Below are 18,368 nucleotides of genomic sequence, written 5' to 3'. Positions count from 1 at the left end.
ACAGATTCCCCGGGCGCTGCTTCCTCATAGGAAGACGTGTTGTTGGGATTGAGGAGGTCTTCGAAGTATTCCTTCCACGTATCCACAACATCCGCAGTTGAGGTCAGCAGATCACCATCCGCACCATACTCTGTGTTGATAGTGCACTGCTTCCCCTTCCTGAGGTGGCGGATAGTGGTCCAGAATCGCTTCGAAGCCGTCTGGAAGTTGTTTTCCATGGCTTCCCCGAACTCCTCCCATGTCCGAGTTTTTGCCTCCGCGACCGCTGAAGCTGCACACTGCTTGGCCTGTCGGTACCTGTCCACTGCCTCCGGAGTCCTATGAGCCAAAAGAACCCGATAGGACTCCTTCTTCAGCTTGACGGCATCCCTCACCGCTGGTGTCCACCAACAAGTTTTAGGATTACCGCCCCGACAGGTGGGAATTGAAACTTTCTTTGACAGGAGACTTTGCCAGACATTCCCAGCAGACCCTCACAATGTGTTTGGGCATACATATGATTTGGTTTATATTATTGTATATACTAGGTCATAAAATCAGTGTCAGTTGAGTCGGTCCATAGGTTGCCTGTAGGGATTTTTATTGTCCATCAGATGTCAGTATTTAGTGACACAGTATTGACACAGTATCAATACAGTGTTGCAATGTGTCGAAACGATACATGAAGCCTCATCAACCCATCACTACACGTTAGCTTTAGTGTAATTTACAATATTTTGCGGAGCAATATCGGAACGTGGCTTACCATTAGCAGTTTGCAGGAAGTCTGCTAATAGCTTCCTGTTTCCGGTCATATTTACAGACTTTCAGATACCAGCAGATGGCGCAATTGGACATCATTGCATTATAAAACAATATAAATATTTTAGCAGGAGTTTCACTCAAATAATTAAAGAATTTTTTATACCCGTCACATATATATATATATATATATATATATATATATCATCATAGCAGTCTGTTGAGCGCGACAATGACTGTTTCATTTAGGTCGGATTATAGACCTCCACTCAGCCCTGTCTTTTGCCTTCAGCTACCTTAGCCTTGGCCTCCCTCGTTTTCGTTTCCCTTCCTCCAATTGTGAGTAGAGCAGATGGCAAAGGAGCCGCTCTTGACTCATTCTCTCTACATGCCCGACCCATCTCAGGTTCGTTTGGGTTAAGATGTCATCCATCGATGACAGTCCAGCACGACTTAGGACCTCTGTGTTCGGGATTTTGTCTGTCCAGGAGATATCCATGATGGTCCGAAGGTGGCGCATCATGTAGGCGTGAAGTTTTCTGACTTGCAACCTGTAGATGCTCCAAGTTTCAGCACCCTACAAAAGTGTAGCTAGCACAGTTGCTCTGTACACCTTGCACTTGATGCAAATAGAGACATGCTTGTTGTTCCAGAGTCTTTCCCTTAATTTCCCAAACACAGCACTCGCTCTCCCCATCCTGAGTCTGATCTCATCATCAAGCTTGGCATTTTCTGTCACTGTGCTTCCGAGGTACTTGAATGTTCGGCATTGCACACGTGGGTCTCCCATGACACAGACCTCCCCTGGTAGGGGTGATGTGGGCTCATACTTGGGTGGCTGGTACAAGCATTTCGTCTTCTTGATGTTTATTTTGAGGCTGAACTGACTAGCTGTTGCTGAAAACTTGTTCACAAGATCTTGTATGTCCTCTACATTGTGCTCAACTATAGCACTGTCGTCCGCAAACAGTAATTCTCTCACAACCTTAACTGTTGTCTTGCTCTTTGCTCGAAAGTGAGCAACCTTGAACAGATCTGCATCTTTTCTTGTCTGGATGTAGACCCTCTTCGATGTGTCCTTGAAATCAACCTCGAGCATGGCAGATAGGTAGAGTGACAACAGGGTTGGTGCTAGAACACAGCCCTGCTTCACTCCATTGCTGACTGGGAAGTCCTTCGATACAGATCCACCCAGTGCCACATTTTTTTTTTTTTTTTCCAAGATGGCGCTGCTGTAGTGGCTGCTGTAGGCAGGAGCTCTGTGCTCTTGTATCATCCTTTTGTGTTTCCCTCTTGTTTTCATGTGTATTATATTTTTTTGCCTTTTGGTCCGTGACCCTTTGGGACTGTGTGACAAGGGGTGTCACTTTCGTGACCTCTGTGGTGCTTTTTTGTGGACTTCTGGATCTGCCTCCCGGGAGCCTTTTGGCCATGGAGACCAGCTGCTGGGTCTCTGCCACACCGGAGTCGCTTTGGAAGGACTGGAGGAGATGCAGATGAGGGGACAGGGCTGCGGAGCTGGCACTGAGCGCTGGGACGGAGAGGCTTCGCGGTGTCTTGGCTGGGTGAGCAGGTGTCGGACACCTCAGTCTCCTTGGACGTATCCTCACTCATCCATGCGGACTGGACACTGGCCGGGAGTGGAGTCGGCTGTCCTAGTTGCTTTGTTGGGTCTGCTCCTGTCTCTTGCCATCCTCCCTCCACCCCAGCGATGGCGTGGAACACCGCAGAGGCCACCACAGTGGATATGTTTCTTTTACTTTTTATTTATAGCTGTATGTAGAAGTGTCTGGTTGTATCTGCTGCTTTAATGTCTTTAATGTCCTATGGGTTCTTTGATGTTTGATGTTTCCCTCTTACACACATGTAAGAGGGATGTGTACTATGGCTATGAGTTGTTGTTTTTTTTTTTCCCTTGGCCTCAGTCTGCACCCCCTCTCCAGGGCCCGGGCTAAGACCGATTTTTTTTATTTTTATTTTTTTATTTTATTTTAATCTTCTATTCCCCCCCCCCCCCCCCCCCTGTTTACCTGTATCTCATCTTTTTTTGTAAGGGGCGCTGGAAGCCGGCAGACCCGTCAGCGATCCTGTTCTGTCTCCCTTTAATGTTTGTCTGATCTTGAATGGGATTGTGCTGAAAATTGTAATTTTCCTGAAGGAACTCTCCTGACGGAATAAATAAAGTACTATCTAATCTATCTAATCTAATTTGCCTGCATGCCCGTATGAAGCGCCTCAATAAACTCAACAAAGTTGTCTGTACATCCGTACTTCTTGAAAACTTACCACAATCCTTGCCTTGAAACCGTGTCGAAAGCTTTACTGAAGACAATGAAGACCACATAGAGCGGCATGTTCTGCTCAATATACTTTTCCTGCACTTGTTTCAGACAAAATAACATGTCCATTGGGGTCCTTCCTTGTCTGAAGCCACATTGAGTTTCTGGAAGTACCTCTGGTGAGATCTGTTCATTTAACCTGTTCAGAAGCATTCTGGAAAAGATTTTACTGACAATGGCTAAGAGTGAGATGCCTCGGTAATTCCCACAGTCTCTTTTGTCTCCTTTCTTGAACAGTGGTACAATGTTGGCATCCTTCCACTCCTGGGGTATCTGATGTGTTGCCCAAATATCTTTGATCATCTTATACAGGAAAGGTCAACAACTGAGCACCCCCAAACTTCCACACCTCAGTTGGAATGCCGTCACGACCTGGGGCTTTATCTTCCTGCATTGTCTTGATTGCTCTTGTTAGTTCGGTGATATCAGGCGGCTCATCCAGACTCTCTACTACCGGGCGCTGTGCTATAGCATACGTTGCATCCTCTGCTAAATCTCCAGGGTGGTTCAGCAGTTTCTCAAAATGATATGCAAATCTGTCCAAGATCTTATCCTTTTCCTGCAGGCCTGTCTCGCTGTCTTGTGCTTTCAGCTGGATCAACCTTGTGGATGTTGGGCCATAGATTTCTCTCAGACCTGTGAAGAAGGTTTTCATATCATTCCTATTGGCGGCAATCTGCAGCTCTTCTGCCTGTCTTTTCCACCAGTCAGATTTCATTTTTCTGGTGTATCTCTGTAGTTCACTTTGGGCTCTGCTATAAGCATGCTTTTTGGATCTTGTGTTGCACTGCAGCCTCTCCTGCCTAGCTTTGTTCCTGGTTACCAGCGACTCCTGTAGATGTTCGTCCCGAACATCGAACCAATCCTGTATGTGTATATATATATCCACACATATATGTATAAAATAATATGTACAGTATATATATAATAAATGTAGACTATATAAATACATAATATATATACATAATTAAAAATGAAACAATAATATATATATATATATGTATACATGTATATATATATATATATATATATATATATATATATATATATATATATATATATATATATATATATATATGTATGTTTTATTTAACTATGTATATATATGTATATACGTATATAAAATAATATATATATACATAGTGTTGCGATCTGCTGCTCAGATCTTCACGTTTGTTTTTTCATTCTCAGTCTGACCCGTTTATTTCCTGTTTTTGTCCATCACTATGGTTACACATCAGTTCACCTGCTGCTCACGCCCCCGCACACCTGCTACAGATAATCACCGTCACTTTATAAGCCGTCCTCTTTTGTTTGTTCAGCCTGGGTTCATGATTTGCTTTTCACGCAACAAGTTACGCCTGCACTCTATATCGTATGTATATTCTCGCTAAGCTTTTCACGCTAGCCATTCATTGTTCATTCCAGTTCTCATGCTGAAGTTTTTGTTTTACTGTTTTATGTGCCTACGTGCCAGTTTATTTGTCATTGTTGTATATCCTAGCTTTTATGCTAGCGTTCTTTGTTTGTTTTATTCTACTAGCTCTAGCATTTTTGTTATATAGCTCTTTTTGTTATTCAAATAAATTTTGTATATCTTACCTTTGCTGTGTTCACTTGACGCATCCTCGAGGGAATCGAACCCGGCATCACAATGCCGAACCGGCGTAACAGTATGAACCCAGCAAAAAAGAATTCCCTCGCGTCGAACCAGAGGGAGGAACCCTTCGACTTAGGGTTGTGGTTGGAGCTCATGGCTTGGGAGCAGGAAAGACTCGGCTGTGGGCCTGAAGTCTCCGAAGCCGTTCGCGCTGCCCCGAAGAGGCGGGGGTCCAGTGGAGAGGTCCCCCGCGCGGCAGTAATGTTCCAGCATCACTTATTCCTCCCCATGGACACAGCAACTGTCATTCCATTCAGGATTCACCTTCCACTACCGGTAATCCTGCTTGTTTTTTTTTCAATCATTCCTTCGGCCGCCATGACACCATCTCAGACTGTAGTGATGACATGTGGGGAACGCCCACCGGTGACGCAACACTGCCCCCTGTCGTCGATGTCTTTGCTGAAGATTTTTATATTGTGGACAGTAAATCTACCTCTCAACAACTTTCTAACAATAATATTTATGATCAAATACAAAATTATCACGACAATTTTTCTTTTTATCATTCTGGTAATTCACAATCATCTGCGTCTCCTACACCTCCTTTAAAACCTCATTCTCCGGGCAAGTCCAAGGTGTTTCCTCCCTTTTCTAAAGGAAATTCTGGACAAATTAAAGGGGAGGAGTCGGCCCGCCTCCAAACCTCCCACCACCCTCCCTTAAAGTCAGTCCCTGACCATAGGGAACGGGTCTGGGATCCCCGTCTGGAGGGAGGGTCTATGGCCTATAGCTGTGCTACGGAGGTAGCACAGATACTACCCTCTAAACCACAGCCACCATGCAGACCACCTTTACCTGTTTTTCCTCAGGCCAAGTCTCAACGGCCTTGAAGACCTCCTCCACCTGTTTTCCCCCGGCCAAGTCTCAACGGCCAAGTAGGCCTCCTCCACCGGTGTTTAGTATTGCTAAGTCATTACCTCCAGCACGTTCTCCTCCACCGGTGTTCAGCATTTCTCCCAGTCTGGTTCTCACACCAGCACATGACTCTGACCTGGTTTTCACACCAGAATTAGACTCTCGCCTGGTTTTCACACCAGAAAATGTTTCTAGCCTGGTTCTCACGCCAGTTTCAGACTCTAAACTGGTTCTCACGCCAGCACAAACTCCAGGGCTGGAGCCCACTCCAGCACCAGTTCGTAAGCTGGAGCCCACTCCGGTACCAGCACCACGACAGGTACCGGTACCAGCTCCGCGCCGCCAAGCACCGGCACCAGCTCCACGCCGCCAAGCACCGGCACCAGTTCCACGCCGCCAAGCACCGGCACCAGTTCCACGCCGCCAAGCACCGGCACCAGTTCCACGCCGCCAAGCACCGGCACCAGTTCCACGCCGCCAAGCACCGGCACCAGCTCCACGCCGCCAAGCACCGACACCAGCTCCACGCCGCCAAGCACCGCCGACGACGGGGCTGGAGCCCACACCAGCGTCGACGACGGGGCTGGAGCCCACACCAGCGTCGACGACGGGGCTGGAGCCCACACCAGCGTCGACGACGGGGCTGGGGCCCACACCAGCGTCGACGACGGGGCTGGAATCCACACCAGCGTCGACGACGGGGCTGGAACCTACACCAGCACCACCGACGACTACGCCTGCATTCACGTCGATGACGACTCCTGCGGTTTCCACGCCGCCAATGACGACTCCTGCGGCTTCCACGCCACCAATGACGACTCCTGCGGCTTCCACGCCGCCAATGACGACTCCTGCGGCTTCCACGCCGCCAATGACGACTCCTGCGGCTTCTACGCCGCCAATGACGACTCCTGCGGCTTCCACGCCGCCAATGACGACTCCTGCGGCTTCCACGTCGCCAATGACGACTCCTGCGGCTTCCACGCTGCCAATGACGACTCCTGCGGCTACCACGCCGCCTCCGACGACTCCTGCGGCTACCACGCCGCCTCCGACGCCTTCTTCGGCTGCAGCACCCGCATCGTCCTCGCCAGCGACACTCTGGCCTGCTTTGGCTGCAGTCCCCGCACCCTCGTCTGCTGCTTCCAAGCCTGCTGGGATTTCGGTGCTGAGGCGTCGACCACGGGCGTGGCCTCTGCGAGGTCGTCCTCCTCGCCAGACACTCCCTCCTCCATGTCGGCCACGGATGTGGCCGTGCCCGGGTCGTCCGCCTCGCCGGGCACCTCATCCTACGAGGCGGCCACTAATGTGGCCTTTTCGAGGTCGCCCGCCAAAACTTTTTCGGCAGCAGCGTTCCACCCGCCGCCGCCACATGATGTGTCCTCGGTGGATTCGGGGTCATGCGATCTGGCGACCCTCCACCGTGGCCTCCCTCCGCCCTCCCTTCGTTTGTGAACTTTCTGGTTTTGGGGAGGGGGTTCAAGTTCTTGTTTGTGTTTTTTGAGACATCTGGTACCTGTCTTTTGTTGGGGGGGAATACTGTTGCGATCTGCTGCTCAGATCTTCACGTTTGTTTTTTCATTCTCAGTCTGACCCGTTTATTTCCTGTTTTTGTCCATCACTATGGTTACACATCAGTTCACCTGCTGCTCACGGCCCCGCACACCTGCTACAGATAATCACCGTCACTTTATAAGCCGTCCTCTTTTGTTTGTTCAGCCTGGGTTCATGATTTGCTTTTCACGCAACAAGTTACGCCTGCACTCTATATCGTATGTATATTCTCGCTAAGCTTTTCACGCTAGCCATTCATTGTTCATTCCAGTTCTCATGCTGAAGTTTTTGTTTTACTGTTTTATGTGCCTACGTGCCAGTTTATTTGTCATTGTTGTATATCCTAGCTTTTATGCTAGCGTTCTTTGTTTGTTTTATTCTACTAGCTCTAGCATTTTTGTTATATAGCTCTTTTTGTTATTCAAATACATTTTGTATATCTTACATTTGCTGTGTTCACTTGACGCATCCTCGAGGGAATCGAACCCGGCATCACAATGCCGAACCGGCGTAACACATAGTACATTTATAATATATAAATACATCATAATACATATATACATAATTAAATATGAAACGATAATATATATACCTATATATGTATATATATATATATATATACATACACATATATATATATATATATATATATATATATATATATATATATATAATTATGCATGTGTATTATTTTTATGTATTTATATATTATATTTTCTTGTTTATATTTACGGTAGAATATAGATGGATGGATTTAATATTATGTCACCGACGTCCCACTGGGTGTGAGTTTTCCTTGCCCTTATGTGGGCCTACCGAGGATGTCGTAGTGGTTTGTGCAGCCCTTTGAGACACTAGTGATTTAGGGCTATATAAGTAAACATTGATTGATTGATTGATATACCAATATTATTATATGTAATAATATCATCATATTATTATTATATACATTTTAAGAAATTCTACTGCTCTGTAAGACTGTAATATTTATATATAATGTTTGTTTTATATGTGGGCTATTATTAGGTGCGCTCTGCAACTGATAAACGAAGTTTTAAAAAAATGCTAACATATTCCTGTACACTAGATGGCAGTGTGTAATCATCATTTTGGGTTTACGTGAGTGGTGCAACGAAGAAGAGTTTTGAGACCGGAAAAAGCAGAGTTTAACATGCTAATCCTTAGTAAAACATCATTTATTTATTCCCAGATATGTAACATTACATGCACACAACGGAACATGGCGTCTTTGTTGAGGCTCTCAACCATCACCAAACAGGTATTTGATGTATGACGCTGTGTTTTTATATTATTACACAACGTTTGCAAACGTTGTATGGAAGCGACCGCGCAAGAATATCAGTTTGCTTTCGTTTCAGCTTCGCGGAATGTGTCTTGTCACTTTGGGCTCTTCTTCAAACAAACACACGCAGCCCACAGCCATCAAACATGCCACAAATATGGTAAGTCGTCTTCGCTTCTCGATTTGTGAGCCTTATCGCTTTGTAAACTTCTTGAATTCAACCCAACAAGCACCACGCGGAAACGTTTACATTTAATATAAAATGTTTTCCTATCATTCTTATCATCTGGCATTGCTTTGAAATTATATTTAAGTTAAACCACAAGGTTATATAAAGGTATTTCATAACATTGATGCGTCATCGCGCTACTTTCAGTTTTGGTTTCTTTTTAGGTTCTTAGAGTAAATTTATTAATAGCTCCTCCTGTAATAACTGGTACGTCAGGGGCGTCTAAAGTGCACTTTCAGCTTACTTTTTTTTATTGGCTTAAATATATATTTATAAAATAATTAGTTAATAGCAAAAATGAGTAATGTGAGGAAACAGTGTTAAAGTGTGTAGACCAGTGGTTCTCAGAAAACCCCCTCAGAAAAAAAACCTTTGCTTTCCAAGTTTCACCATAAAGACCAACATTGAAATACAGCAGCGTAGTAGTCCAAACTCCCCAATTTTTTGCCAGGACATCCAGTTTTGGTCCTTCTTTCCCGGTATATTCCTGGTCCAGTTTTGTTTGTTTTCGCTGCTACAGCGATGGTGTTGCCGTCCGCAACACTCGGAGCATGGGCACATCAACTCAATCAAGTAACGCCAGGTTTCACCATAAAGACCAACATTGAAATACAGCAGCGTAGTAGTCCAGACTCCCCAATTTTTTTGCCAGGACATCCAGTTTTTGTCCTTCTTTCCCGGTATATTCCTGGTCCAGTTTTGTTTGTTTTCGCTACAGCAGCGATGGAGTTGCCGTCCGCAACACTCGGAACTCAATCAAATAACCCGACGGAGATGGTGGGACATGAAGACAACAGACATGATAACTCTGCCAAAAATCCAAACTTTGTTTAAATATGTTGACAACTAGAAGACTTACTATATAAGTAAACTACAGTTGACAGCAGCTCACACATTCGCATACTTTCCGTAACATCCAGAAAGAAACGTCAGTCAGCTTGAAAAATGTCTCAACTACATGTATAATTTAAGTGAAGGAGCCTATAATGTTTATTTAAATGTTCCTCCTCAGGAAACCTCACAATGTATTAAATCCATACACTGCTATACATTTGAGTAGATAGTGAGTTGTTGTGATGTAGTGCCATATTATTACCTATTTCCCATAAGATTTCCCATAATTTGAAATGCAAATAATGATGCTCCTCTTTGACACACTTCAAAAAGGTGTTTGATGTTTTTTGCTGCAAAATTAACCACAACATTAGTGCCGCATAAAACATTTTGTTACTGGTCTTACATTTCCTCTAAAACAATATGAAGCCTTAAACGTACACTCTTCATGTTTAGGTAACCTTCACTGCAAATTAATAAAGGCTTCAAAATCGGTTATCAGCCCCCTTGACTACTAACAATCGGTATCAGCCCTGAAAAAACGTATCGGTTGATCCATCCATCCATCCACTTTCTACCGCTTATTCCCTTAGGCCGCAGCGCCCCCAGCGACCCCAATCTCAGCCAAAATCTCTAATTTAATTAATTGGGATGTTATTTGATTAATATGTTAGAGAAATGATATACAGTATGATTTAAATCAGGGGTTCTCAACCTTTTTGACCTTGGAGGCCAACTTTTCCACTACAGGGGCCCCACTCAAATATCAACACTTTATTTGTATTTAATAATTATATCTCACCTATTTACAGTTTACAACCTTACCATTTATTTAACACACAAAACTTAGGTCAGGCTTGTTAGAAAAATAAGTACTAACCAAGCATTCTGCATGAGAAGGGACTTCTGACGAGAAATACATTTACAAACAATTATTACAATGTTGTTAAAATAAATGAACTAAATTAATATTGAATATGTTTCTTAACTTAACTGTCAATTGAATTAAAGTGTAAATAAAAATACAGTTTCACCACTTTATTTACAATTCTTGCGATTTAATAATCTTCTTAATGACTTTAGCGCCAGACTTCTTTTGTTTGTTTGATATTGTCATTACTGCCACAAGTAGTGGACAAGTGTATTACAACTGGGTATGCTGAGGCCCAGCTAAAAAATATATTTTTTGGCTGCCTCTACAATGGGCCCCAGCCCTATGGCTAAGAAACACTGATTTGAATTGTCTTTTATGAATACAAGTGTGCTGTCTAAATAAACTCAGCCCCCATTAAGTCAATCGTCCTTCAATCAGTCATCCATTTTCCATACTTGATCAAATTCAATTTTTTTTTCAAATAAGCATTAGATAGCTCTGCTGATACTGTCATGAATTATGATATTAAAAAAAAAACATTGTCTTTGTTGGTCACAGTGGTATGGATTTACCGATGACCCTAAAAGGTGCAGTAGAAACATCCACCTGACCGCTGAACGACGAGAACCTCATGCTTTGCACACAAGGTATACAATAACAAACGATAATTTGACAAGGTTCACCATGATTTGAAATGTGTTTCCTAGTGAGCTGTCTGAGGCAGCCTATGAGAAGCTGGCTGAAGAGACGCTGGAATCTCTGGCTGATTACTTTGAAGACTTGATGGACGAACCTTTCACTGGAGCAGACTATGATGTGGTGTTTTCTGTAAGTCTGCAGTGTTCTAAACCCTCCCAGTATATCAACACTAACAGTACCATGCTTATGAGTATGCTCATAAACAACAACTATTTGACATTCTAAAACACATGTCAAACTGGGAGAAATGTAAAGCACACCATGTTCCCTGTTTCAATGTTGACAAGTTAAATTGCATGTACCTAGTGTGTGAATGTGAGTAGGAATGTTGTCTGTCAATCTGTGTTGGCCCTGCGATGAGATGGCGACTTGTCCAGGGTGTACGCCTCCTTCCGCCCGAATGCAGCTGAGATAGGCTCCAGCGACCCCGAAAGGGACAAGCGGTAGAAAATGGATGGATGGATAAAACTTAACATGGTCTGATCATCCAAAACCCATAATATGTTCATACACTCCAAATATTTTTGTTGAAATGAAATATTTTCAATATTTGCTGTCATCACTTTATGGTATTATTTCAAAAGCAAGACATCCATTCATTTGTACTGGAAAATGTAATAATAAAATTCATACGGAATTGTGTAATAATATCATGAGGTGATAAAAAGGTAGAAAAGCGGTATACAAGTATAACCCATTTACCATTTAGTTGTATTTTGTTGTTGGAATTGTCATGTAAAATAGTTAATGGTAATATTAGCCTGTCGATGGCAAATTGAATGTAACTTAGCATCAAGCGTCCGCATTTTGAAAGAGTGAAGCCTTACTTTACGATCAAGCATTTTTTTTTACCAAACATACTTGCTTTGTTAGTGTTGACAATTGCAACAGTTTGACTGCGCGCCCTGAGTGCTGCATGGGTGATCGCTTACGTTAGCTGGTGTTTAGCCTGCAACCGTACGGCACCGTTTAATTTGACGTTAATCTATACCTGGTGGTACCGACTGAATTCGGTCAGCGCCTATAAAAGTACCAAAAACGTTACCCTTCCCTACTTTCAAAATGGTGGTAACATGACATCATGCCATTTGACCAATAAAAAGTCAAAATGTATATTTAAGTACAAATCTTTGTTTTTATTAGATATTGGTATCAACATGAGGGCTTCACGGTGGAAGAGGGGTTAGTGCATCTGCCTCACAATACGAAGGTCCTGCAGTCCTGGGTTCAATCCCAGGCTCGGGATCTTTCTGTGTGGAGTTTGTATGTTCTCCCCGTGAATGCGTGGGTTCCCTCCGGGTACTCCGGCTTCCTCCCACTTCCAAAGACATGCACCTGGGGATAGGTTGATTGGCAACACTAAATTGGCCCTAGTGTGTGAATGTGAGTGTGAATGTTGTCTGTCTATCTGTGTTGGCCCTGCAATGAGGTGGCGACTTGTCCAGGGTGTACCCCGCCTTCCGCCCGATTGTAGCTGAGATAGGCGCCAGCGCTCCCGCGACCCCAAAAGGGAATAAGCGGTAGAAATGGATGGATGGATGGATGGATACTCTATGGATGGGTATCAACATCTTAAGGTTTTCTCATTACCTTATGCCTTTTTGTTTTATTTTATTTTTTTAAATATAGCTTTTGTTAGCTTTAATTTAGTTCTGCAATGTGTCATTAGGTGGTGGAATAGGCAAATCTTTTATCACCTGTATTGTTAGCCACCTGCTACAAAGAGTTGTTCACTATCTGCAACACATAAAAAGGGTGTGTTGTCTCACATAAGGGTTGTTAATTATGTGCCAAAAAAGGGCTGCTTTCGTTGAAGATTGTCTTCATAAAGCATGTTGTTTCTTTTCCCGCAGAGTGGTGTGCTGACAGTCAGTGTAGGTGGTGACAAAGGAACATATGTGATCAACAAGCAGACACCAAACAAACAGATTTGGCTCTCATCTCCAACCAGGTGAGACCAGAAGCCATGTAGTCTCTTACATATACGCTAAGACTTGGACACAGAGACTAGTGTTGGGCGTGAAGCATCGATGAGAACCGCGTCTTACAATTAAATTTTACCGAACCACCACGTTTTTAAACATTGATTAATGTTTTTGATACTCAGTCTGCCGTCCGTAAGAGAATGGCTGCTGCAGAGGTGGCTAAGAAGCCCACGTTTAACTCCATACAGTACATCGTGCGGAGCCGCTCCATTGCGGCTTAAACCGCTACTTTTTTCCAACGCTTGCTGTTTATAAAACAGTGTGACTAATTTATGGATTTGACTTTGCTCAGGGCCACAATGTTTTGTATTCAACAAATAGTTTTTTATATTACGCTGACAAAGACATTGAAAAGGTGTTGTTTGTGCTATGGCGCCATCTTTTGGACGGGGTTGCTCATTGCAGGTGCTCCGGGTTGAAAATGTAGTTTTTGTTTTGTGTCGTGAACTGAAGTGTAACCTTCCTTTCTGCTCAAAATTCTTTATTCATCACCCCAAGCAACATTTGTAAGTTTTACAATATAACTCCAACAATTCATACTTACTAAACCATCTCTTGTGTGATTTCTGTAAGAGTGTTTCCATGCATGTTTGTCTGTGCTATCGTAATGTAATCAAGCTAGCGTCATTAGCATTAGCGAATAGGCTAACACTTTTATAAGGGTCTGTGTTAGTATTAACTTTTAATGGCATTCTTTTTGTATTGTTTCAGTTTTGCAAATTCGCCAAAACATCACCGTGGAGTTATTAAGTCTGTTTATCTGATGGGTGAACAAGCTTCTGCAGCTAGTGGGTCCACGACAATGTCCTCTGTTTTGTTTGATCTGCCATTTTAGTGCCATGTTACAGGCACCGTTTGGAAACAATTAATGTATGTATACTACCATTTACAAATATCTTATTTCACAACGGATTTATCTGCGGTTTATAGTCCAATGCAACTAATACCATATTTTTCGGATTATAAATCGCTCCGGAGTATAAATCGCACCGGCCGAAAATGCATAATAAAGAAGGGAAAAAACATATATACGTCGCACTGCAGTATAAGTCGCATTTTTGGGGGAAATTTATTTGATAAAATCCAACACCAAGTATAGACATTTGAAAAGCAATTTAAAATAGATAAAGAATAGTGAACAACTTTAACAGGCTGAATAAGTGTACGTTATATGACGCATAAATAACCAACTGAGAAGGTGCCTGGTATGTTAACGTAACATATCATGGTAAGAGTCATTCAAATAACTATAACATATAGAACATGCTATACCTTCACCAAACAATCTGTCACTCCTAATCCATAAATCCCATGAAATCTTCCTCAATGTCGCTTCTAAACAACTCTGCCAACTCCAAAGGTATGCGCCACTTCCTCTTGTCGTTTTCTGCTGCATATTTCACTACGTCCAGCTTGTAATCTGCTGTACATGATTACCTTTTGGTGCCATTTTGGTTCAGGCCTTCTCAGTTTTCATAAGTTACCGCGAAGATGAAATGATCCATTTTAATAGCTATGGCAGTAGCATATACAAACCCCGTTTCCATATGAGTTGGGAAATTGTGTAAGATGTAGATACAAACAGAATACAGTGATTTGCAAATAATTTTCAACCCATATTTAGTTGAATATGCTACAAAGACAACATATTTGATGTTCAAACTGATAAACCTTTTTTTTTTTTTTCAAATAATCTTTAACTTTAGAATTTGATGCCAGCAACACATGACAAAGAAGTTGGGAAATGTGGCAATAAATACTGATAAAGTTGAAGAATACTCATCAAACACTTAAATGGAACATCCCACAGGTGTGCAGGCCAATTGGGAACAGTTGGGTGCCATGATTGGGTATAAAAGCAGCTTCCATGAAATGCTAAGTAATTCACAAACAAGGTTGGGGTGAGGGTCACCACTTTGTAAGCAAACTGTCGAACAGTTTTAGAACAACATTTCTCAACGAGCTATTGCAAGGAATTTAGGGATTTTACCATCTACGGTCCGTAAAATCCTCAAAAAGTTCAGAGAATCTGGAGAAATCACTGCACGTAAGTGATGATATTACAGACTTTTGATCCCTCAGGCGGTACTGCATAAAAAAAAAACGACATCAGTGTGTAAAGGATATCACCACATTGACTCGAGAACATTCCATAAAACCACTGTCGGTAACTACAGTTGGTCGCTACATCTGTAAGTGCAAATTAAAACTCTACTATGTAAAGCCAAACCCATTAATCGACAACATCAAGAAACGCCGCTGGCTTCGCTGGGCCCGAGCTCACCTAAGATGGACTGATGCAAAGTGGAAAGGTGTTCTGTGGTCTGACGAGTCCACATTTCAAATTATATTTGGAAACAGAGGACGTGGTGTCCTCCAGAACAAAGAGGAAAATAACCATTCGGATTGTTATAGGCGCAAAGTTCAAAAGCCAGCATCTGTGATTGTATGGGGGTGTATTAGTGCCCAAGGCATGGATAACTTACACATCTATGAAGGCACCATTAATGCTGAATGGTCCATTCAGGTTTTGGAGCAACATATGTTGTCATCCAAGCAACTTTATCATGGACGCCCCTGCTTATTTCAGCAAGACAATGCCAAACCACGTGTTATAACAGCGTGGTTTCGTAGTAAAGAGTGCGGGTACTTTCCTGGCCGGCCTGCAGTCCAGACCTGTCTCCCATCGAAAATGTGTGGCGCATTATGAAGCGTAGAATACGACAGCTCGCCCCATCCTTGTTTGTGAATTACTTAGCATTTCATGGAAGCTGTGTTTATACATAATCATGGCACCCACCTGTTCCCAATTAGCCTGCACACCTGTGGGATGTTCCAAGTAAGTGTTAGATGAGAATTTCTCAACTTTATCAGTATTTATTGCCACCTTTCCCAACTTCTTTGTCACGTGTTGCTGGCATCAAGTTCTAAAGTTACTAATTATTTGCAAAAAAAAAAAAGTTTATCAGTTTGAACATCAAATATGTTGTCTTTGTAGCATATTCACCTAAATATGGGTTGAAATTTTTTTGCAAATCATTGTATTCCGTTTATATTTACATCTAACACAATCTCCCAACTCATATGGAAACGGGGTTTGTAAAATATAGCAGTTAGCATTCCATGACCCACAATGCACTTCTGCCATGACCCTCCCCCGCCGAATTCTTACTGGCTGACGTGTGTGTGACGATTGCTGACATTTTCTTCCGTCTCTTCCGCGAATGAGATAAATAATATTATATAAAAATATGGTAAACTACACTTCTTACATGTATTATTATCTTTGGAGAATGATGCTAAACATGTTCCATACGGATAGAGTAACAACAAGCGGGAGCAGGTGAGCTAAACGCTAAGCTAGCTCGAAACAAGGAATTGGTTACTGGAATGGTCCAAATTGAAAGGATGCCTAATCTATAGATGACAGACCTTTACATTGTGCAGCACAAGTTTGCATTTCTTACTTGAGTTTGTTGAGGATTTAAGTTGTCTTGTAGATTAAAGGAAAAATCCACTAACTTAGGAACTGTTCCACAAAATTCAGACCTGCTAATATGTATGCATTTTTAGTACTTTTTTTTTGTGTTTTTGTAAGATTTGCAAATACAACGTCCACATTTTTACCTTTTGAATATGCTTGCACACGTTGAGTCCTCTTTTGTGTATGTCTTTCAGCCAGGGAAATGTGCATGTAGGTGCAGTGACAAAGTCTCAGCAAATTACAGCACTTCCTTTATCTTTTCCTCCCGAGTACAAGTGCTGCACGCGTTTGAATGAAATCCTACACTGCTGCTGCTTTTCGAGAGCATCTCTTGTCCTACGCAAATGCAAACAGCAATTTTAAAAGGTCAAATAAAAAGTTGAGTTATTCAACAAAGAAGCACAACTTCCAGGGATGCGTACCGATAAGGTATTTTTTTTTGGCACCGAGCAACTCTCGCCAGTCTCCCCAGGCACCAATTTACGTAAAATCCAACAGTGCCTTGTTTTGGTACCTGGGTTGCATCACGCCCAGTTGCCGACTCAGCCAGCTCTTCGTGATCACTCCAGCAGCACATTACCTATCTCTAGGTAATGTTGCAATTTTCAATGTCAACAAAGAAATTTACTTAAGAAATGCTCCATCTCCATTTCCAAAAATGCATTAGGTCTATGCTAGTTTACATTGGCTTTGATAATGACATGCTACTAATTAGCATTAGCAATTTTATTTGGCAATTTCAACACATCCAAATTTGTAAATGAAAACTACAACTAAGATGCACATTACAATCAAACTGCTGGTGCGTAATAATAAGTACAATACTTATAGTGTTAACACTTTTTAGGGTGCAACAAAAAACACCATAAACCATACAATGTTGCCATCTAACGTCTTGGACTTGCAACTTAATGTCATACCTGCAAATGAGACCCAGAAATGAGATACTAAAACAAGTTATAACAAATGGACAGCAGTTATCATAATCAGCAAATTTTTAATTGTTGTAATATAATTTTAATATCAAAAACAATTAATGGTTTATCACACTCTTAAGTACTGAAAATTGGTACAGATGAGTTCAAATTTGAACATTCTGCATGAGATGTTTCTTTACATTGTAACATGATTACTGCCACAATGACCAGTAATACGTTACAGACAAACTTAACACATTGCCATAGTTATGCCTGCCACATAGGGAAGGAGGTCATTGAACCCGATTCAAAGGTGTGACCTGGCAACCAAACGTGCTCCTCTTGTGTTTTCAGTGGTCCAAAGCGCTACGATTGGACGGGTGACGGTTGGGTTTACAGTCATGACGGCGTCAGCCTGCACCAGCTTCTGTCTCGGGAGTTTTCTGCCATCTTCAAGATGAGCATGGATCTCTCTGGCCTGCGTATTCCCGACCCCTCGGGTTGAACTCTGCCCCGTGAGTTCTACAGACGCCAAAGAAGGTCATTTAACATCAACTATGGTAAACAATTAGAATGGAGAGTATTTATAAGGGTGGGGCTTCTCGATTGTTATTTTAACTATATGTAATTTATTATCCTATTAAACGTTGCAAAATGGACAAGTGTTTGTATGGTATTTAACATGATCCAAATATTTTCAGACACCTGACAATTTAGGGAATTCAGCATTGAATTGATGGTTTTCTGTGTGTGTAGTTTCCATATGGGCACCCGCTTCAACCAAAATCCCCAAAACTCATTTGTATAATTGGTGACTAATTTGTGTGAAGGCTCCAGCACATCCGCAACAATAATAATAATAATAATAATAATAATAATAATAATAATAAT

General features: G+C 42.3%; 1 protein-coding gene across 1 annotated transcript; it reads left to right on the top strand.

Moving 5' to 3' along the window:
• Nucleotides 1-8,267: 8,267 nt before the first annotated feature.
• Nucleotides 8,268-18,139, top strand: fxn (frataxin). Its single transcript, XM_061906217.1, has 6 exons — nt 8,268-8,431; nt 8,532-8,615; nt 10,951-11,039; nt 11,100-11,220; nt 12,945-13,042; nt 17,832-18,139. Exons 1-6 carry the CDS (start codon nt 8,324-8,326, stop codon nt 17,980-17,982), a joined length of 651 nt encoding a protein of 216 aa, XP_061762201.1. The 5' UTR covers nt 8,268-8,323; the 3' UTR covers nt 17,983-18,139.
• The last annotated feature ends 229 nt before the right edge of the window (nt 18,140-18,368 follow it).

Source organism: Nerophis ophidion, linkage group LG07 (genome assembly GCF_033978795.1).
Source record: "Nerophis ophidion isolate RoL-2023_Sa linkage group LG07, RoL_Noph_v1.0, whole genome shotgun sequence".
Taxonomy (NCBI): domain Eukaryota; kingdom Metazoa; phylum Chordata; class Actinopteri; order Syngnathiformes; family Syngnathidae; genus Nerophis; species Nerophis ophidion.
This window is presented reverse-complemented; position numbering and strand designations above follow the sequence as displayed.